At 42.8% G+C, this 25,035-nt stretch overlaps 1 protein-coding gene across 5 annotated transcripts in view; it reads right to left on the reverse strand.

The window, feature by feature from the left end:
• ABHD6 (abhydrolase domain containing 6, acylglycerol lipase) overlaps positions 1-25,035 on the reverse strand; it is an 88,778-nt gene that overhangs the window by 14,023 nt on the left and 49,720 nt on the right. For 2 of the 5 annotated variants that reach the window (XM_072989574.2, XM_072989577.2), the window contains exon 2: positions 6,243-6,388. In XM_072989574.2, the coding sequence (XP_072845675.1) occupies positions 6,243-6,361 (119 nt within the window). In that variant the 5' untranslated portion in view covers positions 6,362-6,388. Of the gene's footprint in view, positions 1-6,242; positions 6,389-22,161; positions 22,270-22,301; positions 22,443-25,035 lie in introns of those variants that run through there. The other 3 variants (XM_072989575.2, XM_072989576.2, XM_020798094.3) reach the window with 3 other exon arrangements.

A 25,035-nucleotide genomic window follows, 5' to 3' on the forward strand; every position in this document is an offset into this window, starting at 1 on the left:
AGGACAGATGAGAAGAAATGCAGTGCAACACAAATATTTGAGATTTTTAGAGTTACATAAACTGGAATCCCCTTACTATCTACTGGAATAACACCCCTTTCTTTCAGAGTATTCGTCGGGAGATTTTACCACTGAAAAATGTATGAGACATTTAATCTACAGTATTTTGAAAACGTGGTGGGTTATTATATTTTGGTAAAGTGAAAAGGTTCAATGTATTAATTACTAGCTGTGTAATTATTTCTATAAGACTGGTTCATTGTCTCTGTGACAGGACAGCTGGATCCATGTGAAGCAGCTTCCTATGATGAGTCACCAACCTGCTGATCACAGGAATTAGGTGGGCACTAAGGTCCCAGGCTAACTCACCCCAGCCACCCTCTCGATTTTCTGGGACAGGAAGAAGAAGAAGCAGCTTCCTGTTTCAGAGAGGCTTTTAAAGGAATACTGCTGTCCTATGGTTGCTCTCCAGTCATGCCTTTGCTTCTAGAAATACATTTGTCCCATCCTTCTGAGTATTTCATACATCATACATGGTGGCTAGCAGCAATCAAGGAACTGAAATAGCTTTTTTAAAATTTGATTTTGTTTTGTTTCATTTTTATGCTACCTTTCTCCCTGTGGAGGGACCCAAGGCAGCTCACAAATTACTAAAACACACACACACACACACAAAATGGTTAAAGACACAATAAGTTATTGCACTAAAAACAGCTGCACCAAAAAAGTATTAAAACAATGAATTAAAAATACCTCAGTAACACATTAACATGGAGATAGCATAAGAATGTGCAGCACCTAAAATCAGAACCCTCAAAATTAGGAAAGGAGTACGACAAGGCTGTATATTGTTTCCTTGCTTATTTAACTTATATGCAGAATACATCATGTGAAAGGCTGGGCTGGAGGAATCCCAAACCGGAATTAATATTGCCGGAAGAAATATCAACAACCTCACATACCTATATGATACCACTCTGATGGCAGAAAGTGAGGAGGAATTAAGGAACCTCTTAATGAGGGTGAAAGAGGAGAGTACAAAAAAAATGGTCTGGAGCTAAACATCAAAAAAAAAAAAAACACTAAGCTCATGGCCACTGGTCCCATCACCTCCTGGCAAATAGAAGGGGAGGATATGGAGGCAGTGACAGATTTTACTTTCTTCGTCTCTTTGATCACTGTAGATGGCGACAGCAGCCACGAAATTAAAAGATGCCTGCTTCTTGGGAATAAGCGATGACAAACCTAGACAGCATATTAAAAAGCAGAGACATCACCTTGCAAACAAAGGTCCGCATAGTCAAAGCTATGGCTTTTCCAGTAGTGATGTATGGAAGTGAGAGCTGGACCATAAAGAAAGCTGACCGCTGAAGAATTGATGCTTTTGAATTGTGGTGCTGGAGGAGACTCTTGAGAGTCCCCTGGACTGCAAGGAGAACAAACCTATCAATTCTAAAGGAAATCAACCCTGAGTGCTCACGGGAAGGACAGATCCTGAATCTGAGGCTCCAATACTTTGGCCATTTCATGAGAAGAGAAGACTTCCTGGAAAAGACCCTGATGTTTGGAAAGTATGAAGGCAAGAGGAGAAGGGGACGACAGAGGACAAGATGGTTGGACAGTGTCATCGAAGCTACCAACATGAATTTGACCAAACTCTGGGAGGCAACAACAAAACTAAACCCAGTCAGCAACCTGGTGGCAGCATTTTGATGCAGCTAGAGCAGTAATCCAAGTGGGATGAAAGTAAGCCATACATGACTGTAGCCGAACCAGACATCTCCAGAAACAGCACACCAGATTTAACTGCTCTAATGTACTCCTGGCCACTGCCAAGGCCTGAGCATCCAGGCTCAGGGGTGAATTCATAACTACACCACTGAAGCTGTGAGCTCAAGCTGTCAGGGGGAGTGTAACCCCATCCAACACAGTTTGAATCCCTATTTTTTGATCTGCCTTTCGATTGACTAGGAGCACCTCTGTCTTGCCTTGGTTAGATTTTTTCTGTTAACCCTCATCCAGTCCATTACTGACAAAAGACACTGGTTTACAACAGGAACAGCTTCCTTGGAGTTAGGCAGAGCAGAAAAATAAGAGTTGGGTGTCATTTGCTGACTGGTGACATAGAACTCCAGACACTCCCAACTTCTCCCAGGAATTTCATGTAAACGTTAAATAGCATGGGGAACCCTAAGGGATTTGGCTAAGAGCCAAGATGTAGGAGTCCTTAAGTACCACCTTCTAAGGTCACCCCTTAAAGAAGGACCAGAGCCACAAACAGTGCATCCAAGTTCCATTAGGAGAGACAGCCCAGAAGGATACTATGGTGGACCAAAGTTGTCTCCAGTCCATGAACAGGCCTAAAGTTGAACTGAAACCGATCCAGGCATTCCATCCAGGTACCGCTAGACCTGAGAAGTCGCCACATGCTCCACTATCTTGCCCAAAAATGGAGCATTGGAGACTGGGTGATGATAACTATCACCTATACATAGTTTGACTCAAAGAGGGCTTTTTCGACAGCAGTCTCACTGTTGCCTCCTTTGGTCATGCTGGAACTCCCCACTCTGTGATGAGATGCTAACAAAGAGCTTAACGACCTAACTTGTTGAGGCAAAGAATTCCAGTTTCAGTGGAATCACTTTATCTTGCATTTCTGGATTGTTGTTCAGTCCTGACTCTTGGTTTCTTCCTTCAGTTCCCTTCTCGCTTTCAACCCTGACTTTTGGTTTCATCACTTGAATCTCATCTCCTCGTGTAATTCCCAACATCTGGCTCATTCTCAATGTTGCCTTGTAGCTTTTTAAATGTCTTTTGGAGATATTCTATACAGTTAAGTGTGATAGTTGGGCAAAATATTCATGTCTATGTTTGGTACACATGTATTAACTTTTGTTATGTTTAGAACCAAGGATATATGGTCGCAATCATTTATAGCTAAACTAATAATTTAAAGGACTCAAACTCATTGAAATAAGGTTGGTTCCTTTTGGGGATTTTCATTGTGTTATAGTGAGTAGAATGAAGGACTAGGACTCTGGAGAACAGGGTTTTAATCCCCACTTAGCTATGGAAATTGACTGGGGGAATGGAACTGGTAAATCCACACATGAAGTATCTCACTTACATTGAAAGTCCTATTAAGATCGCTATAAGTTGGTTCCAACTTTAAGGCACAGAACACATACTCTTGATTTATATTGTAGAAAATGAATTCAATGTCTGCTTCCCAACTGTATTTATTATACCACCAACAAAATATTAGGGAATACCCAGTGTGGCATAGTGGATAGAATGAAAGATTAGGGTTCAGGACACCTGGGTTCGAATCTACTCTCAGCCATGTAAATTCACTTAGAGATGGTGAAACTTATAAAACCACTCCTTGAATATCTCATTTATCTTGAAAACCCTGATAGTTTAGTTTAGTTTAGTCATTTAGTAGTGTCCAACTCTTCGTAACCCAATGGACCAGAGCACGCCAGGACCTCCTATCTTCCACTGCATCCCAGAGTTGTGTCAAATTCATGTTAGTCGCTTCGATGACCCTGTCCAACCATCTCATCCTCTGTCGTCCCCTTCTCCTCTTGCCCTCACACTTTCCTAACATCAAGGTCTTTTCCAAGGAGTCTTCTCTTCTCATGAGATGGCCAAAGTATTGGAGCCTCAGCTTCAGGATCTGTCCTTCCAGTGAGCACTCAGGGTTGATTTCCTTTAGAATTGATAGGTTTGTTCTCCTTGCAGTCCAGGGGACTCTCAAAATCCTCCTCCAGCACCACAATTCAAACCTGATAGGTTTGGTATAAATCAGTTTTGACTCAGCACCACATGATACACACATGACAAATATTAGCATATAGAAGTCTGGTGTTAATTGCTGTTGCCATTTTTATATAACATCGCATTACATATACAGTGGTGCCTCGCTTTACAATTGCTCCGTTTAACGACGAAACCGCATTATGATGAACTTTTTGCAATCACTTTTGCGATCGCAAAACAATGTTTCCTAAGGGGGAATTTTGCTTTGCTATGATTGGTTCCCTGCTTCGGGAACCTATTCTTCGCAAAACGACGATTTTCCAACAGCTGATTGGCCTTTTAAAAATGGCCGCCGGGTAAACAAAATGGCCCCCCGCTGTTTTCTGGGACGGATTCCTCTCTGCACAGGCAGCGAAAATGGCCGCCCTATGGAGGATCTTTGCTGGACGGTGAGTTTACAGCCCTTTGGAACGCATTAAACGGGTTTTAATGCCTTTCAATGGGTTTTTTCTTTTCGCATTACGACTTTTTGTTCTACAGCAATTTTGCTGGAATGAATTAAGGAGTGGTAATGCGAGGCACCACTGTAAGGGGTATACTATCCTTATGCCAATCATGTTTCCAGGACCCTGTTAGATCGGTTGCTATTCCAGTTTCCAGAAATCAAGCATTGCCTACTAGAATTCACCATTTCTGGTGACACCAGATGTTGTTATGGGTGTATCCAACTGAGCTTCCAGCGAATGATGCTAAAATCAAAAGGACACACAACACTAGAGCATCTGGCCTCAATTTGCAGATTACCATTTGACAGTACAAGTCTAATTCAGGTCGCCCATTCAGAAGAAAGGCTGACGGAGCTTCTGGGAGCATTAAAAGCAGAAATGGGAGCAGAAAAGCATCTGTCACTGAAACTCTGCCTCATGCTTTTACTGATATGCAAGGGCCTTCTGAACCTTTTTTTCCCCCACTGGCATGTAAGCCAGTCTGCAAGCCCTTCCAGATGAAGAGCAAGATATACATCCTTCAAAAATTGTTCTACTTCTTGTTACTCTTCATAAAAATTCTCCACTGTGTAAAAAGCTTAAATGTAGAGCTAGTTGCGCAAAATGACCAAGATTTACTCAGCTCGATGAAAGCAAGACTACCTGAGAAAGGCATAGCAGATGTTCTCATCGCCATCAGGACAGTAATTCACGGTTGGAGAAAAGGAACCAATTCCCAGTGGCAAACTCCCTGCTTCCCCACTTCCTACCCCCGAGGTTGTTCTTCCCTGGCTCAGAGCACAATCACAATGTCTTCATCTTTTTCTCACTCCTTCACTCCCCCGCTTGCTCTTCCTCCTTCCGTACACCAGTGTCTTCCTTCTCTTTCTAAAACCACAAGGGCCGAATCTCGGTCCCGCCAGAAACAATACGCCTGCTTGGCCATTCAGGGTCGCTTTTCTGACTGATGAAGCTGCCCCTCAAGCAATTTGTCCTCCCCTTCCCCCCCCACACACACGAGTCAATGGCATCTATACTCCTGGGCAGCTAATCTCCCTAGTCAGGCAAAGTAACCAAGGTAATAAAGCACTGCCTAGCAACCGCGAACAAAGGCTTGGTAACATGATAATTCTGAATTCCCTCAGAAGCATTTATATTAATGAAACATGATCGGCAATTACTATTTTACATTTTACAGAAGAGACCCATCGTTTAATTAAACATCACGCTCTTGTTCTAGTAGCCACTGATATACCTTAATCACAGTAATTCCTGGGCTGCTAGACTCCCCTAAAACAATCCCTGATGCCTCCTGTTCAAAGGTCTACAAGGCAGCCGGGAGCAAAAGAAACATGGGCACATCTGCCCAATCATGTCAAGTTGCAGGCAGCTTAAGACTGCATTTCTAGTTACCTGCCACGGCTAGAGAGGACGTCCTTCAAGGTGGGAGATGTTGCACTTTGGACCCTCCCGAATGATGCTTTGGCCTACAGTTCCCAGAAACCCCACCCAGCATGACTATTGATAAGAGATTGTGGGAGTTGCAGTCCATAATATCTGAAGGGCCAAGTTCCACATCACTGCTTGACATCAGTAAATGAACCAGACTTCAGAAGGAACACCAGCTTATGGGAATTTTTTCAGCCAAACTCTGAGTTAGCCCTTTAAAACATTCTAAGCTAAGTGAACAGGTGGGAACCCGAACCACCCCTAGCCCTCCCAAATAGCATCGGTGTGCACATCAGGGTCCTTCCAAACACATACATACCAACTGTGAGCTAATCATGCAGTCCTGGACACCACTCCAAATGGGTCCTATTATTTCCAGGGAGCTATGATATGAGGGATGTAATAGGATTAAAGCAAGGGTACCCTTTGAAACCAACAGAAAAGCTGACCATTCACTCTAAGGCAAATGTAAAGTGACTCTGCCCTCTGCAAAGGCAACATAAAATAGGAACTGAGATTTTTATATAGAATGGAACCAAGCCTTACCAGTAGTATATTTTGATCAGTGCTGAAGGCCACAGAAGGAAGGATGCAACAAACGCCAGGATGGGGATAGCCAGCGTGCCTCCTGCTATTACAAACATGTTTAATACATCCAGGTCCATCTTGGCCTCTTCGCAGATCTACCTCACCTACATGAATAAAACAAGAGCCACATGAAAGCATTAATATAACGAACAAACAAAAGGATCAAGGCACGTACACAAGGGATCTTGTTCAAGCACCGAGAAGTTCCACCAGCCCTGCCAATGATCTCATGAGGATGCTCTGGCTCTGTTTCAAGCTCATTGTCTCCAGTTAAGTCCCAGGACCAAATGCAGAACCGATTAAGGAAGAATGTGGCCCTGGCAGGTGCTTGCAGGAGAACTTTCAGCAGCTATGACACAGCAGGCATCAGAGAAAAGAAAGCCTGGGAGACCTCAGGCTCATTATGAGGTCAGCACACCCCTGCATCACACCATCAGCAGAACAGGAGCGTGGAGAGAAGTGGAATTTGCTTTGGGGACAAACGGAGCGGGGGCTCTCTGCTGTCTCCAATTTTAATCCGAGCTGCAGAATAATTTCAGCTGCCATTTTCATCTCTCTTTTTTTTTGTAAAAGAAGCTTTGGAGAGCCAAGACTTCCACTGGCACAGAAACACAAGTACTGTATCTGCGATATTATTCTGTTCTTTCCACTCAACTGCAGTCCAAGAAGAGGGGAGACAACGAGGCCCCATCACTGCCGGCTCAGCAGGGATCAAACATCTTGAGCAAAGGTCTCCCAAGGGCCTCCTACAACCAAAATCTCAACCTGCTCATTATGAATGAAATGATCAGTGTTTACATTTGCTTTCCCATCTCCCCTTTTTCCTTTGTCATCACATCTCTTTCATATTAAGCCATTTGTATAAAATGCAAAGCCCTGTGACAGAAAAGAAGGAAGAACAGATGCGCAAGATACATGTGAAGCAGCAGACGCAAAATTCTGTTGAACTCCTCCCAGCGTGCCACCTTAGGCCCTATGGCACCTGTTTTTAAATGGACTGTTGTGCTCTGTTGCTTTTAAATGCATTTAGTACTGATTTTATTTACCATTTTAATATAATACTTGTTTAATTCTTTTTAAATATTTGTACACTTACTATTTTTGGCTTTTAAATACTGTCTTTTTAATGATGTAAGCTTGGGTCCTTTTAAGGAGAAAGGTGGAGTAAAATATTTTAAAGAAAGAAAGAACAGCTGGATAGCTCAGTGGCTTAGGCATCTGGCTATGGAGCCAATGGCTGGGAGTCTGGTTTCCCACTGTGCTTCCTTGACAGGGGCTGGACTTGATGAACCATAGGGTCCCTTCCCAGCTTTGCAATTCTAGGATTGAGGATGATGAGGATGATTGATTATGATGATGCAATATTAGGAACAGCATACATGCCATGCTGATATTTAACAGATACTTAGGTTTTTGGTTAAAACTTGATCATAATGTTGTTGTTTAGTCATGTCCGACTCTTTGTGACCCCATGGACCAGAGCATGCCAGGCCCTCCTGTCTTCCACTGCCTCCCAGATTTGAGTCAAATTCATGTTGGTCGCTTCGATGACACTGTCCAACCATATCCTCTGTCATCCCCTTCTCCTCTTGCCCTCACAGTTTCCCAACACCAGGGTCTTTTCCAGGGTCTTCTCTTCTCATGAGATGGCCAAAGTATTGGAGCCTCAGCTTCAGGATCTGTCTCAGGGTTGATTTCCTTCCAAGTGGATACGTTTGCTCTCTTTGCAGTCCAGGGGACTCTCAAGAGTCTCCTCCAGCACCACAACTCAAAAGCATTACTTCTTCTGCGGTCAGCCTTCTTTATGGTCCAGCTCTCACTTCCGTACATCACTACTGGAAAAACCATAGCTTTGACTATGCAGACCTTTGGTGCACTTTAGTAACCAGCAAATATTTGCAATATGACTGCAACTGACTGTTCCTTTTCAGAATACAGCTTGAACATCAGACATGTTTTACTCACATAAGGTTGCAACACCTTAAGCATCACTTTGCTTCTATGGGAAATTAAAGCCATGGTCCTATAATTACTGTATACCTTGACACTCCCTTTCCTGGGGACTTGAAAATCTATTGAACTTGGCCAGTCTGTAGACCATTGTTTTGTTTTCCATATTAGTTGGCATATTCTTGTTAGGATTTTGACAGATTCAGTCTCTGTGGCCTGAAATAGTTCTACTGGAATTCCATCTACCCCAATGACTTCTTTTTTTCCTAGTGCTTTCAGAGCAGCTTTCACTGTCAAGAACAGCAGGCCCTTTATTTATTTATTTTATTTTATTTTATTTTATTTTATTTTATTTTATTTTATTTTATTTTATTTTATTTTATTTTATTTTATTTTATTTTTTTTTTTATTTATTTATTTATTTATTTATTTATTTATTTATTTATTTATTTATTTATTTATTTATTTAATATCCCGCCTATCTAGCCAACTCAGGACCACTCTAGGCAGCTATCACAGGATACCTCTTCAAATGAGTCTATCATTCTTTTCTCTCTTCTGCATGGGTCTTCAGTAAACTTCTTCCACTTTTATATTCATCAGGAATGTTGTTTAAAATATATTTTGGCACTATGATTCTTTTAGCATTCTTTTTCAGCTTTTTTTTATATTAACAGATCATAGGTCAGTACCACAATCTACTCCTGGTCTTGTTTTGACAGAGACAATACAGCTTCTCCACATCCTGCTTCCAGTTACATAGTCTACAGCATTTGATTTCTTCCACCTCGCATGGTATCGGAATTGTGCTGTATCATTTAGAGAAATAGATAAGAAAAGAAGAAGAAAATAGAGGAGGGGATTTCTTCATCCTCCCTTTTATTGTTACAACCCACCTTGTTATGTCACAAGGTTGTCACCTCTAATAATGCCATTCACAGCTCTATTTGGGTGCAAGCTAGCCATCCAGACAGACTACACGATAATTAGAAGTGTCCATATTATACCAAAAAACAAAAGCCCCTAGCTCTATACCCGAAAAGAGCAGGAGAGCTCTTAAAGGGACAGGATGGGTCAATCTAAGTAGAAATACAGGCTGACAATGCAATTTGATTTGAACCAAACCATACCAACAACTATCCAGATACTGATCTATAAACTCATCTGGACAGGCCCTCAGAAAGACTTTTCTGCACTGAAACCCCAGAAAAGAGGCAGTAAGCAACCAGTCAACCCACATCATAGACACATTTAGCCACTACTCTCACCATGAATGGCCACCTGGAAAACTGCTGTGGATGTCAACAAGCTCAAATTAAAGCAGAATTTGCTGGGCATGGTGAACACCAATGGAACCAGATGGTTAACCTTTAGTTGAGTTTTTGTTGTGCATCTGCCCTACCTTAGTCACAGAATTCTACAGGAATCTCCACAAGAATTGCTTCTACAGTGGTGCCCCGCATGACGATGATAATCCATCCCACTGAAATCGCTCTTTAGCGAAATCGACGTCATGCAAGAACCCTTTCCCCATTGGAATGCATTGAAACCCGGTTTAATGCATTCCAATGGGGAAAATACCTCGTCGTCCAGCAAAGATCATCCATAGGGAAGCCATTTTGTGAGTGCCGATCAGCTGTAAAAATGGTTGCCCTGCGAAGCATGGGTCCAGAAAACACAGGGCAGCCATTTTGCAAAGCCAACGTTCAGCAGAAAAAATCGTCGTCTTGCGAACAAACGGTTTGCGAAGTACGGACCTAATCGACATCCAGCAAAAATCCCCCATGGAATGATTGTTTTGCGAATCGCTATAGTGATCGCAAAAAGTCAACGTTATACGGATTCACCATTTAGCGAGGTCATTGTCTTGCAAGGTACCACTGTATTTGTAACCCTCCTATCACGAGTGGTAAATAGACAATCTGTAGCATTGCCATGGACCATCTCCCTACTCAAAGGTGAGGAGTGCATGGCACAGTATGATGTGGAAGAGGAATAAGAGCCACATATAGTATATGGAGATGGAAAGAAGCTCAGTTCAAATTCCTTTATACATACAATATAAGGAAATACAAGGATCCCACAAAGGACCCTGATGCCCTTGTACTGTTTCTCAATTATAGTTCCTCTGCCTTTCCTTCTAATATTTGCCTCAGTGTATGGACACTGAGTAACAGCGCTAGTTCCACAACTCCTGTCAACCAGCACACAAGTCTTATCAGCAGATTCTCATCCAGTGACTCTCTTAGGACGCATTATATAATCTACAGAGCAAATTACTTCAAGGGATATTGAGCAAACTGAAGATAGAAGGGATATATCCAGAAATGCTAGGAGAAGAAGCCAACTATGAATTATTATTTTTTTTTCTAGTTACTCCATGTAACTTCCCTTAATATTCAGATTTATGTATGGAAAGCAGGGACAGAAAAGTGAAGCCTGTACCTGCAGAGACCTAAATGGGCAAAAAAATTTTTGATCCCCAGTATATAAACTGGTAATGCCGTGCCTCAAATTCACTGTTCTAGTCCGCAGTCTCCATGTTGGGTCTTATATAACTAGAGAGCCCATGGCTGTAACATCTGCCCAAGATAATTTTTGAACTCCCCCCCCCCCTTCATCCAGGCTTCTTCTGTAAGCCCCAACCTGACGAAGAGTTCTGAATCTAAAATATCCAACCCTCTCCTTTTTAGCAACCTTTTGCTAGTCCAGTGCAGAGGTGACCCCGACCGTTTGCCAAGTGACAATTTCGCCCAACAATTTTATTTTTGCTCAATTTTGCTTGTAATTGAAAACCTGTCGGCACCATGAAACATCTGCTAAGAGGGTGCCAGCCTATTTAACAAATCAGATGCCCTGTCCCCAAAAAAGGAAAACTGATTACAAATGGTGAAAAGTGTTATTACCAGCACATTCCCTGCGATAAAAGTATCACCCACTTTTGAATTTGCACTTTAGTCATGGAACACACAGCTAAGTTTTCTTTTTCATATATCCTATATAACACAAACTTCAGCTTCTCCCAAGCTCTAGAAATAATTGGCAGATAATTTAAATCGGCATTAGTACAATTTCATAAATTGCAGTGGCAAATTGCCACTGATCAATGAGTTGCCACTGCCATTCCTAACTCTCTGCCAGTTGTGCAGCCGAGAATGTAAAAGGAAACATATTCATTAACCCTAATTCACTAGCACAATCTCCTCAATTTCGGTAACATAAATTCATAATAGGATCCTGGCCAATTACTCAAAAGCCCCAACCTGATGAAAAGTTCTGAATCTGAAGGATTCAAACCTCTCTCTCTTTTTTTTAACAATTGTGGGTTTGTTGGTTTGTTTTGGTCCAGTGGAGATTGTTTTCCCTGACTGTTGGCTTTGAGTATTTAGCCTTAAGAAAACTGAGGGGAGATATGGTAACACTTTTTAAAAACTGGAAATATAGTCCTACGGAGAAGGGGTAGGATCTGCTCTTGACCATCCCAGGGAGCAGGACACGTAATAATGGGCTCAAGCTACAGGAAGCAAGATTTAGGCTAAATATCAGGGGAAAAAAACTTCTTAACTGTTAGAGCAGTACAACAATGGAACCAATTACCTCAAGCGGTATTGAGTGCTCCAAATCTAGAGGCATTCAAGAGAAAACCAGGCAACCATCTCTAACATCTGCTATTATTTGGATTCCTGCATTGAGCAGGGGGTTCGACTCAATGGATTTATAGGCTCCTTCCAACTCAATTATTCTTTGGTTCTATGAAAAGCAACTAAGAAGTTGCAAAACAGTCTGAATCTATAACTAAGCCCACACTTTTTGCACACATTCTATTTTTAGGGCCGGCTAGCCAGAGTCTTATAATCAAGCAATGGGCAAGTACATTACTACAGATGACTAGACACAAGGCAAGACAGATCAGTATCTTTTACATATAAAATGCATATATTAACATATATTTTTCTGCATATCCCAGATGCAGTTGTAAGTCAAGCTAAAGTAGACCCACTGAATCAGTGGAGATTCAGTGAGTCAGCTCTATAAGTTCCATGGAGTCAATGGGCCTACCCTAGCTCACTACTGAATGTGAGCCAATATGTCAGAATTTGAAAAATCTTGAAATGCAGCCATAGACATCGTAACAGACCTTTGCAAAAAGCACAATAGCTTAACCTATTCTGCCTTCTTCTCCCACTGCTGCCAAGCAGGTGCTTATCAAAAGTCCAAGGGACAGACATGAACACCTCCTGCCTACATGAGGCTTTTGGTTTTCTGAATCTATTACAGTTTCCCCGACACTGCTTCTTAAACACACTAATGGCCTTTTGGAGTTAGTGGTACCTTTCCTCACCTGAAACATACACTCTAGGTGAGCTCTTACCATTGTGATTCCAACATTCCTTGACCTGTTTAGCTTTCTTTTTCAACTTCTTGTCTAACAATTCCTTCATTTTAAAAACCTTTCCTCTTTTGAATTCAAACGTGACTGTGTGGTTGTACCTCTCTGGCAATTCTTCACATACGTAGGTAAACAGACTTTGACACCATTACAGTTACTGGTTCCGGCTTTTTCAACAATTCTCTTATCTCAGACTAGATCGTCTCCACACTACAGTAGCTGATTTCCTGGAACAGTCTCATAAGGCATCTGGAAAACACATTTCCTTATTTTGTATTAACCAGTCTCCATGACCATTGTAACTGGGTCACCCAGTTGCTACAACACTTATCCTTTGGGTGTCTTCTTTGAGTCCTTCATCTAAAGATCCTCCTGAGCATTTTAGTCAGCAGTACTAAATTACCAGTCCTATGTCACTAGTACTAAATTACTGGAAGGAGATGTATTATTACCCATAGTAATTTTGCCTCGTTTGGGGTTTCTTGAGTGCTTGTGCTATGCTCTCTTTGATATACAGAGCAATTATGCTCCAACTATGACTTTCCTTATTCTTCCTGTGGGATATAGACCGGCCATTCTAGCTGAGGAATTCTACACCTTGTAGATCAAAGAAATAACGTCTCCAAGCTCTGTCATTACCTATGAATGGAAAGGCAATCCATCCCGGTGAGTCATCTTTTCTGACCATCACTGAGCCTTTTTGGTCCATCTTAATTCCAACAGAGACACATCACCTGAAAAATGACTGGGCTATGACACTCCCACGCCAAGTCTAAATTGACCAGGCTAATCCACAATGATAGATGGGAAAGGCATAAGAAACTACAACATGGGCTTCAGCCCTGAACAATCATTTCCTCTTCAGAGGTGACAATGCTGATCTCCAGGCTGTGAAAATCACCTGCTGACTTGGAAAGCTCAAGATGCTTTCAGAGCCATCAGAGGTGGAGGAGAGGGCAGGTCCCGTTGTTCTCCCATGCCCATCACTCTAAGCCACTTGGCAATTCAGCCTGGAAACAGAGCTCTGTGAGCAACTGGAGTCCGATGGCTGCTTCATCCTGGAACCTTTCAAAAGCCACATGCCCTCTTTTAACACGCTGCAATCTGTTCATCTGTTTGGGATACAGTGTAATGAATTGCTTACCCAAGAAACTGTCAGCTAACCTTCATAATCTCATCCTGACGGATGAACTAAAGCATGCAATCTTCTAGCATCCAACCTTTATTTACAGATGGCTTCTCATGCAAGCAGCCAGTCTAAAGCCAGCTCTCTCCAACTTTCCCCCTTCCAATGAGCTGAACTACAAGCTTCATCATCCCCGGATATAATGGCCACTAGATATGCTGGCTGGGCTGACAGGAGTTTAGTTCTACACACTGAAAATATGTGTGGTTAAGGAATCAGACATTAATTCAAATAAGGCAAGAGGTACCGTAAGTGTGGAACTGGATCGCAGTGCTGCCATTTCTGCTCCTTGTTTTTCTGGGGCTCCTTACACAAAAACTACAGAAGCAACGGATTAACTCTTTCCAAGAGCCTGGCAGGAGCTATGCTAGCATAACTACTTTAAATGGTTTAAATTATGCTGGACAGAACAACCAAAAAAGCTCTTTGCCTTTGATATCTTTCTTCACCTGAAGATGTTATCAATATATCTAAACATTTCATGGAATCCGCAATGATAGATGTTCCGTAGATTACGACACTTGAAATTCTAGGTTAAGTTAGTGCACAGTGGCCATTTAACCTAGAAACGATGGATATGACAAAGAAGATCACAACTCATCTCAGATGAAATGCTAGCCGGAAATCTCATGTTTTTAACTCAAGACTTATGTTTACAGCTACAAGTCCATAAGCTTTGGGTAGACTTTTATTAAAGCCACATGTATTCTATGTGAGATATTCTGAAACAGAGAGAGACTTCAGGGATAAGATATATGAGCTGCTCCCCTACTGAAATGTGCCCTCCCTATACATTTTGTTGTTGTTGTTTAGTTGTGTCTGACTCTTCGTGATCCCACGGACCAGAGCACGCCAGGCCCTCCTGTCTTAAACTGCCTCCCGGAGTTGGGTCAACCGAATGTTGGTAGCTTCGGTGACACTGTCCAACCATCTCATCCTCTGTTGTCCCCTTCTCTTTCCTTCACACTTTCCTAACATCGGGGTCTTTTCCAGGAAGTCTTCTCTTCTCATGAGATGGCCTATACATTTACCCAGCAAATCAGGTTGATTTAATGGATGTTACTTCTTTGTTAAGTATCCATATTTGTTCATCCTAAATTCCACTGAATTCAATAAGAGTTACTCTCCCAAATATACTGTAGGTCCTTATGATAGCACTGTAACTGCCCAATCCTAGACTTCTATACTGTACTTACTTGAGTGCTTCCAGCACTGGATTCCCAAATCTTGCTCTCTCGATGTATTACACAAATATGATCCCACCAGCATGGCTATGGTGCATTATTCTCTATGTGTATTCTAATGTATCTGGGAAAGGCAGGTTCAAATGATCAGATCCTGGCATTAGATAGATAGATAGATTGAGGCTATCAACTTTCATCGGCCAATGAAGTGAAGTGGGCAGTGCAAAAAACATATGAACAAGGGTTTCCAACACCCCCTGGTCACATGGACAGTGCCTTTCAGAATAGGAAACTGCATTAAATCTGCCATATAATATAGCAGCAGGCATGACATTTCATCTGGCCAAGGAAAAGGCCCTATATTTTGGGGGACATTTGAGCAAGGAAAGGTAGGCAGCAGGTTTACCCATTTTTGGAGAAATATGGAAAAACAATGGTGAACAGAATTTATTGGCAGCACTACGAAGGTCCTGGAATTCAATATCCAAAATTCTTCTTTTAATAATTTGGAACGCTAGCTCTTCACTTAGAGCTCCAAGGTAGTCACAATCTATACCAATTGATTTCAATTTTTTCAAGAGGACTGTTGACCCAAAAGGCAGGACAGAGTACTGCAGAAAATGATATAATAAGCTGTCCATGTTTGAATTGTAATAGATACTTAACCAAAATTTGAAAAATCTCATACAAGCTACAGTCTGTATTAAAGATACTTTGGACACCAGACAGAGCACCAAGTAGGGCACACATCTAACACTTTGCGTAAGGAGGATTATAGCTGTTCAGTCGATCAATCCATAGCACCTGCCCCAATTGGGAAACCGTAGAGGGCTTGTGGAATAATTGTGGAAACTTATAATGCTGCTGGGACAAACCAATTTCCTGAATTATAGTAAAAACGCAGAATAGATTGAATAATGATCCTAGCTGCGTTTATAGCCATTTTTCAATGGGGGACCCAAGAGTGTTTATAATGAAAAAGAACACCTAAATATTTATACTGTTCAACCTATTCTATGTGATTTCCATTTATTTATTTATTTATTTATTTATTTATTTATTTATTTATTTATTTATTTTATTTTATTTTATTTTATTTTATTTTATTTTATTTGTACCCCACCTATCTGGTCATTCCATTTAGGTTCCAATGAAATTGTTTCCATGTTTTGGCAAAAACCAGTATTGTTTCTTTATTATACCCCTTTTCTCCGAAAATAAGACTTAACCTGAAAATAAGCCCTTGTATGATTTTTCAGGATGCTCGAAATATAAGCCCTACCCCAAAAATAAGACCTAGTTAAGTGAAACCCTGCCATCCACCATTGCGCAGCAACCAGAAGAAGATGACAGGACTGTAAAATAAAACATTCCCTGAAAATAAGCCCTAATGCGTTTTTTGAGCAAAAATTAATATAAGACCCTGTCTCATTTTCGGGAAAACATGATAATTGAATTGCATTTTATTTTTGCTCAGATACTCTGCACATCCATTAATCAGGTGTTTTAGGCCTGGACGAGTGTGGGAAATGATGACTGCATCATCCGCATAAAGTAATATTGGGATGGGACGAGTTCCCAATTTGAGTGGGTGGCCATCGAAGTTTGTCAAAAAGGGAGCAAGATCGTTCATAAAAAGGTTAAACAGTAAGGGAGCCAGGAAGCAGCCTTGTTTCACTCCCTTATTAATTGGGACCTGGTTGGTTACTTCCCCTCTTCGAGAAAGTTGAATTTGGCATGTTGTAGCAGATTATAAACCTTTTATGAGGAGGAGAAGTCTTTTATCAATTCCCAAATTTTCCAGTTTGTCCCATAATAGTTGTCTATCTATGAATGAAAAGTTCCCTTTAAATCAAGGAAGGCCACATACAGCTTGGCATTAGCATATTTTAATGTTTTATTAATAAGGTGCGAGAGTATCAAGCAATTGTGGACTTTCCTAAAACCAGCTTGCTCAGAGCCAAGAACAGATTGATTGTCAGTCCGGGAGGTGAGTTTGTTTAATAGGTATTTTGCATATAATTTCCCAATCACTGATAGTAAGCTAATTGGCTTATAATTTTCTGGGACGCACGGATCCCCCTTTTTACAAATTGGGGCCACAATGCCATTGGTCCAGGGTTTAGGAATTGACCCAATATTGTCAACAGCAGAAAACAGGGGGCAAGTACTGAAGCCCACCAATCCGGGTCACGTTTCACTAAGTCTAGTAAGATAGCATCATATGTTTGGTGTGGTTTACACTCCATGTAAAGGTACACTGGACTGCAATTATTAGAAGATCAAGGTACAATTAGATCTTCAGGCACTTTCTGTCCCAATATGTTATTTAAAACAAAGATAACTAAAGTGTATAATTTTTATAAACTGATTCAACAAAAAGAGGTCAGTGCCACAAAAGAGGATCCTATTACTTGCTCGAAAAGTTAATTAAGCATCTCTTGGTTTGTCACCTATCTGATTAACAATTGTCTTGACAATACAGGGGGGAACTTTTGAGGCCATGGAGCACCATCTAATCTCTGCATTTGAAGATCTTTCTTTATACAGTATTATAAAAACAACCAGTTGATTCCAAACAGGGAACAGAGAAGCATAGAGGAAGCTCTGAGTTAGCAGGGAAAGTGTGGTTTTGGAACATTGTCCTACCTCAAAGTATTTGGTTGTCACTCTGGATCAAACACTAGGAAAACATTGTCTGAACACCAAACAGAAAGTTGCCACCAGAAATAACATACTTAGGAAACTCGCTGGGTCAGACTGGGGTGCATACCCGCAAACAATAAGAATAACAGCTTTATCCCTCGGCAGAATATGCTAGTGCTGTGTGGTATAAATCAGCTCATGTCAAATATATGGATGTACAGTAGTACCACGGTTTACAAAATTAATCCGTCATCCAGGACATTACATAATGCGGAAATTATGTAAATCGGAACACGGTTTGCCATAGCAACGAGGGGAATGCTAGAAACTTCGAGGCGCAATGCGTCCTTTTCGACAACAAAAGAAGACCCCATAAAAAATGTAAAGTGAGGTATTATTTCTTACAGATTTTGGTTCATAAACCAAAAATTACGTAAACTGAGGCATACGTAAACTGAGGCATACGCCTATAGCTCTTAATGAATCATGCAAGATTATTACTGGCTGCCTGAAACCTACCCCATCAAACAGTTTATTTGGGTGACATTGCCCTACAGAAGTACGTTAACAGATGCTAGCAAATGGTGAATGAAATAATGAATGAAATACATCAAATGTGTCCACTTCATGGACACCAACACCTCTAGACAATGGTTAAAATGGACGAAAAGTTTTCTGCACACATCTCAAGCTCTAAATATTAAATCACAGAGGCTAAGCTAAACCTATGGAAAACAAAAACTACACACTTTGCCAAATGGATAAATGCTGGATAAGACTCTAGTTGGACCACCTAGAAATCACTTAATAGACTTTGAAGCAAAGTAGGAAGATCAAAAAATAACCAAGTAAAGTGGGGTTACTTGGATACAGGACAAATTTTTCGTGACTGGAGAAATTCAATCAATGCAGCATTTATGTGCACACAATTTATACCCTACCACCATTACAAGACCATGTCTAGATGGGCGGCATATAAATAAATAAATAAATAAATAAATAAATAAATAAATAAATAAATAAATAAATAAATAAATAAATAAATAAAAGGAGATCTAGCAAATGGCCAAGATAACAGTATTGAAGACCCCACTTCTGGTCAAAATATAGTTTAATTATCTTCATACTGTGATTTATTCTTAATTTTACCTATATTTTATACATGTCCATAATTTTAAATTGTGCAACGCTCTAATATGAAGAAAGAAAGAAAGAAAGAAAGAAAGAAAGAAAGAAAGAAAGAACAGTTATCTTTCTTCCTTTTAATGAACTAGTGCTGTACATCATGGTCTTGACACATCATGGTGAGCAATGTATAACTAATCTTCCCTGACATCTTAGCTTTCTTGGCTGCAACAAAAATTTCCTCTGGTACTGTATCTCCAATCTGGCCTTGTCCTTCATTAAAGCCTAAAATTATCAAGCAGCAAGAGCTTCCTGCCCTCCAGTGTTTGAAAGAGCATGTTTTTCCTGCTTTTTTAAAAAAGGGGGGAATTGCAATAACAGTTAATTATTTTAATGGCCTTCCTAATAGAAAGCTGGGTTGATGCCGTGACTTTCTCTAAGATAAAAGCCTGTGTAGTCATATCTGCTGCTGCTCAAGCTGGTCATGCATACAAATCCACATAATATATAATATGCATCAAGGACTCTTTGTGTGTCTTCAATTGGTTGATGACCTCGAAAGGTTCCTCCTCTCATTCAGATAGAACAGTCTGAGGTAACCTGGCTCCCTCCAGATTACTGAATTACAACAGCCATCAACTCAGCCAACATAGCCAATTGTGTTAGGAACTGATGGGAGTGACAGTTTAGAGCAGTGATTCCCAACTTTAGATAACTCAGGTGTTCTTGGACTGCAGTTCCCAGAAACCACAGCCAGCACAGCTGGTGGTGAAGGCTTCTGAGAACAGCAGTCCACGAACACCTGGATTACCCAAGGCTTGGGACCACTGGTCTGGAGCACATGGCATGGCTCATTGGTTGGACCCCTCTTGATTTGCTCTGCAATAATTCTGGCTCACCTTCCTGATTTTCTGCTTGTTGAAAGAACATGCATTTATTTGCTAGAGTTGGTGAACGGAGTGTCCTGCTTCTGGGCGACACAGAATGTTTTGACCCTTTCCAGCTCAATTTCACGTACTCAGAGGGCGAGTCACAGCTTGATCTAGCCATGCTAAGTCACTCTTGCCACGCCTGCTGTGGGAAAAATCAGCATCCTGGCAAAGATGAACTTTGTACAGAGTAAGAAGCAGCTCTGATTTTAAAAGAAAGAGATGGAAAGTACAAGACAACACTGTGGCAGGAAATTGAACAGTATAAGCATCTATTTCCTTTTATTTAAAAAATGTAAGCAAACATAGCTAGAAGAAGAAGAAGAAGAAGAAGAAGAAGAAGAAGAAGAAGAAGAAGAAGAAGAAGAAGAAGAAGAAGAAGAAGAAGAAGAAGAAGAAGAAGAAGAAGAAGTGTGCCAACAAATCAGTTCTGACTTCTGGTGATCCTTTTGAGGGTTTTCTAGATACAGAATACACAGAAGCGGTTTTCCATTCCCTCCTTCTGGGGCAGCCTTGAGACTGTGCAGCTTGCCCAAGGCCACCCAGGCTGGCTCTTCTGGGATGAACTCTCAACCTCTGGTTCCATAGCCAGATATCTAAGTAATACCACTGAGCTATCCAGCCAACAATTTGACAATGGGGGGGGGGGGAATATACATGATGGAGTCAACAAGTTGTGGCCTTCCAGGTGGTTTTAGGCTACAACTCCCATCAGCCCTGGCAAGCACAGCTGGCGGTGATGGATAATAAATGCTTCAGTCCAATAATATCTGGCAGGCAGTGAGTGTTAGTACCATATGGCAAATTCTTCCCAGTGCAAACACCTGTCAGGATATTTTATATATGGTTATTTATGTTGGTAGCCGCCTAGAGTGGTCGATTGACCAGATAGGTGGGATATAAATAAATAAATAAATAAATAAATAAATAAATAAATAAATAAAACACATTTGCCATTTCTCTTCACCACAGTCCCACCTCCCAATCTTGTCTAGGCCTCTCTACCATAGCTATGTGCGTTTCTAAAGACTTATTCATATAAAAATGCATTCTAGCTTTGAATTTCTTCATAGGAACGTTGCCTATACGGCATGGGAAATAAAATCAAATTCTTAGGGCCTCATTCATCCATTTCTCCGTAGCCAGACTATCCCCAATCTGTAGTTACAGAGAAAATGACACAAACCAGATGCTACGGCCCCTTTGGGTCAGCTGTCCATTAAAAAAAAAAGTCAAAGCTTTTCACACGCAACGTAGAGAGTGTCTTGATATGTTCTTTGTGTGCCACAGGATTATTAACAAAGAATAAGGATGCAGGAGAGAGTCGTTTTGAAAAACAGAATAATTCACAGACTGTGATTTGCTCTTGGCATTATGGGCATGAGAAAAACACAATTTAATGAACGAAAAACCATAAGAAAATCCCAGAGATGCCCCACGAGATCAAACACACCTACCCTGATTTAATCCTGAATAGCTGATTATTATCTGCCCCTGATTCTTTCCACCAAAGCAGATTGGATTTACCACTCCGCACATAAATACGCCCAGAAGAGCGACAAGGCTGCGCTCGGCAACCCCCCCCCCTCGCCTTGCTTGACGACGGAGCTGCAGAAGCATGAATAGATGTCAACCCGTCAACATGCGACGGCATCCTTTCTCTCCTTACGGGCAAATCTCGCCGGTTTTTACTCGCAAGAACGCGCAGGCTCGTTTGCAGCCGCGGACCCCGATGCAAGCCATGCGTGTTTACCGGGAAGAAAACCTCACCGGGGGGGGGGAATTCCCAGCAAAGGGTGCCCAGGGCTGCAATTCACACCTCTCTGTTCAGTGATCGTGTGAATGTGCCAGAATGCATCCCTCCCCATCATTCCCGTTATCCGCCGAGGACACTCCATAGGCGGGGCTTACGCAGCCAAACGCCGAAGTGGATTCGGGCAAAGCAATTGCCCGGAACGCAGCTGACTCCGGGTGACCGTGAGAAGCGGGCTGGGGGGAGGGGGGAAAGAGGGACAAAGGACCCGGGTATTCATTCGAGCGGAGAGGGCTCCTCATCCCACCATCTTGGCTGCCCTTCCTATCACGGGACAACATCCGAGACAGAGATGCCTTCGCCGAAGAGAGAGAGAGAGAGAGAGACCGACCGCGCCGGGCCCTCCTCCGCCGGCGACCGCACCGTCGCTCCCCCTCCACCCCTTCCCGATGCGCCACCGCTGCCCCCGGACGGGGATCGCCGGACCTCCCGGCCCCGCCAGGCGCCGAGGATGCCGCGGCGCTCTCCGCCGGCCTTGCCCGCCTTTCGCTCCGCTCGGCGACCCATTCATTCCCGAGCCCGGCTCTTCCCCGGCTTCCCCCCCCCCCGGCGCCCCCCGCGCTTCCCAAGCCGCCCGGCAGAGCGGGGCCTCCGGGACAGGCCTTGCCCCGCTCCCTTTCCCCCTGCCCCCCCCCCGGCTGGGAGCTGCGGTACCTCGGCTCGTTGCACCTGCTTCAGCTGCCGCGGGGCTCCAGCCCCCGAACGAGCCACGCCGCCAGCTCGCCCGGCTTTGCCCTCCTTTCCTCCCTCCCTCCCTCCCTCCCTCACACACACACACACACACACACACACACCCCGCCGCTTCTCTCCTGGACCTTAAAGGCGAGGATCACGCGTGATTCCTCATCCGCCGACAGAAAAAGAAAAAAAAAAAGAGGAGGGTTGGTGAAAAAGCTCGACCTTTCCTGCCTCCTCCCACAAGGCAGCCTCGTGCCAATGAGACGGTTTGCACTGCGCTACATCATCCTGCCTGCGCTGGACCGAAGAGCGGGAGACCTCCTCCTGGCCTCGCTCTCGGGAGACGTGGGGATGCGCTGCCTTGCATAAAGCCGAATATGACAGGACAGTACCTGAGGGGTTGTGTGCTGTCAAGTTTTTTTTTTTCTGACAAAAATGCAACCCTAGGAATTAATTCGATTCTTAAAAATAAGTAAATAAATAAAATAACCCCTCCGGTTTAGGAATGTGGGGTGTTGTGCTTCTGTACCCAGGATTCAAAAAGCCAGGAAATTGCCCGGTACTGTTGCACGACATCGTGTCTGCATTGCCCACAGAAAAAACACAGTTTCACTCTTGCTGGCTCTCAGTGTTTATGTTTAGTGCCTGGATCGCTCCGTGGTCGGGGGATCTGGATGCAGAGCCAGGAGAGTTGCGGGGTTTGGCCTGGAGGGTCCAGAGGGTCCCCTTCCTGCTCTGCAGTCCTAAGGTTATTATCTATGATAACCTTTGAGCAATAATGGCTCCCAGGAGCTCCTGCCGTTTATATCCCTGCTCGGGAACAGCAGATGAAAGAAACCAAAGAGTGAAAATTGACTGGACCATGAATGAACTGTCTATATGCCTTCATAAAAAATGTTTAAGGACAATTTTGAAAAATAGAAGGCAAGAGCAGTGAAACGTATTTCGTGGTTTAAAGGTTAGCATCATGCCACAAAGCACAATGATAGTAACACCTTTCCATGAAGTTAACACTCTTTCCTAAAAAGAAAAGTCCCTCTCATTGTGCAGAAGTGGAAAGACACAACCAAGGAGAAGTGGAGCCTAAAGGATAAACTGCTGGATTGGGACATGGAAGATCTGGGTTCAAAACTCTACTTCACCTTGAAACTCCCTGGGTAATCTCGGGCCAGTCACACATTCAACCTCACCCACTTCACAGGGTGTTATGTATGTTTGTATATAGGTTGTTGTTATGTGCCATCATGTCACCTCCAATTTATGGTAACCCTATGAATTGGCAATCTCCAAAATATCCTGCCCGCAACAGCCCTGCTCAGCTCTTGCAAACTGAAGCCTCATACTTGGTCTTCGTCTTTTCCTGCTGCCTTCAGCCTTTCCTTGCATTATTGTTTTTTCCAAAGAATTTCTCCTTCTTATATTGTGCCAAAGTAGGATAACCTCAGTTTCATCATTTTTGCCTCCATACAAAGTTCAGGCTTGATTTAATCTGGGACTCACTTGTTTGTGGCAGTCTTTCTGACAGTCCAGGGTATCCACAAAACATCATATTTCAAATGAAAAAATTTTCTTTCTGTCAGCTCTCTTCACTGTCCAGCTTTCACACCTGTAATAGGGAATACAATTGTGTGAGTGCTTGTTTTTCATCTTCAGTGACACTTATTTACACTTTTCTAATTACTTCATTGCTGCTCTTCCAAGACTCTGTTTTCTTCTGATTTCTTGGACGCCATCTCTATTTGAATTGTTGATTGGACTAAGCTATAAAGGTAAAGGTTCCTCTTGACATTTAGTCCAGTGATGTCCAACTCTAGGGCACGGTGCTCATCCCCCTCTCCAAGCCATAGAGCCAGTATTTGTCCAAAGACTGTTACTGTGGTCACGTGGCCAGCGCGACTAGACATGGAACGCTGTCACCTTCCCACCAAGGTGGTACCTATTTATCTACTCACATTTTTAAATGCTTTCAAACTGCTAGGTTGGCAGGAGCTAGGACAAGCGACAGGAGCTCACTCCGTCCCGTGGATTCGATCTTACAACTGCTGGTCTTCTGACCTTGCAGCACAGAGGCTTCTTCAGTTTAACCCGCAGTGCCACCACGTCCCTTTTGGTGGACTAAACTATACTCTATTTCAATTTCTTCATTGTCAACATTACATTTGCCTATAGGAAACCGTTCTGCCTCTCCATACAGAATGGCTTCCTATAGGCCTACCATGTCTCTCCATTATAGGTTCTTGCCCACAATACAGGTTACACATCAGGACAATCAAGTGCTGAGGAACTTTTAGAACAGTCTGTAGCTTCATAGTTAAAAGGTTAGCATAATGCCGCAAAACACAATACAGTGGTGCCCCGCACAGCGAGGTTAATCAGTCCCGGATTAACCTTCGCTGTGGGAAACATTGCACTACGGAACACAAAAAGGCATTGGAACGCATTAAACAGCGTTTAATGCGTTCCAATGCCATAGAATACTCACCGTTGTGCGATGTTTCCCAGGGGCCGACAGCCATTTTCGCACCCTCCCCTCGCACAACGAGGGCGCCAAAATGGCTGCCATCAGCTGTCCGGCGGGTCCAAAATGGCCACCGGAACAGCCAAAAGGGGCCGGGGTGCAGCGTTTTCGCGCCCTTGGTAAGCAAGGGGAGCGCACGAAAACGCTGCCGGAAGCCCCGAAATGGTTGCGCGCAGCCATTTCGGAGCTTCCACAGCGTTTTCGCGCGCTCCCCTTGCTTACCAAGGGCGCGAAAACGCTGCACCCCGGCCCCTTTCGGCTGTTCCGGCGGCCATTTTGAAGCCGTGGAACAGCCGATTGTCGGGTTGCAAAGCGAAGGTCGGTAAGCGAGC

This window comes from Pogona vitticeps, chromosome 2 (assembly GCF_051106095.1).
Source record: "Pogona vitticeps strain Pit_001003342236 chromosome 2, PviZW2.1, whole genome shotgun sequence".
Taxonomy (NCBI): Eukaryota; Metazoa; Chordata; class Lepidosauria; order Squamata; family Agamidae; genus Pogona; species Pogona vitticeps.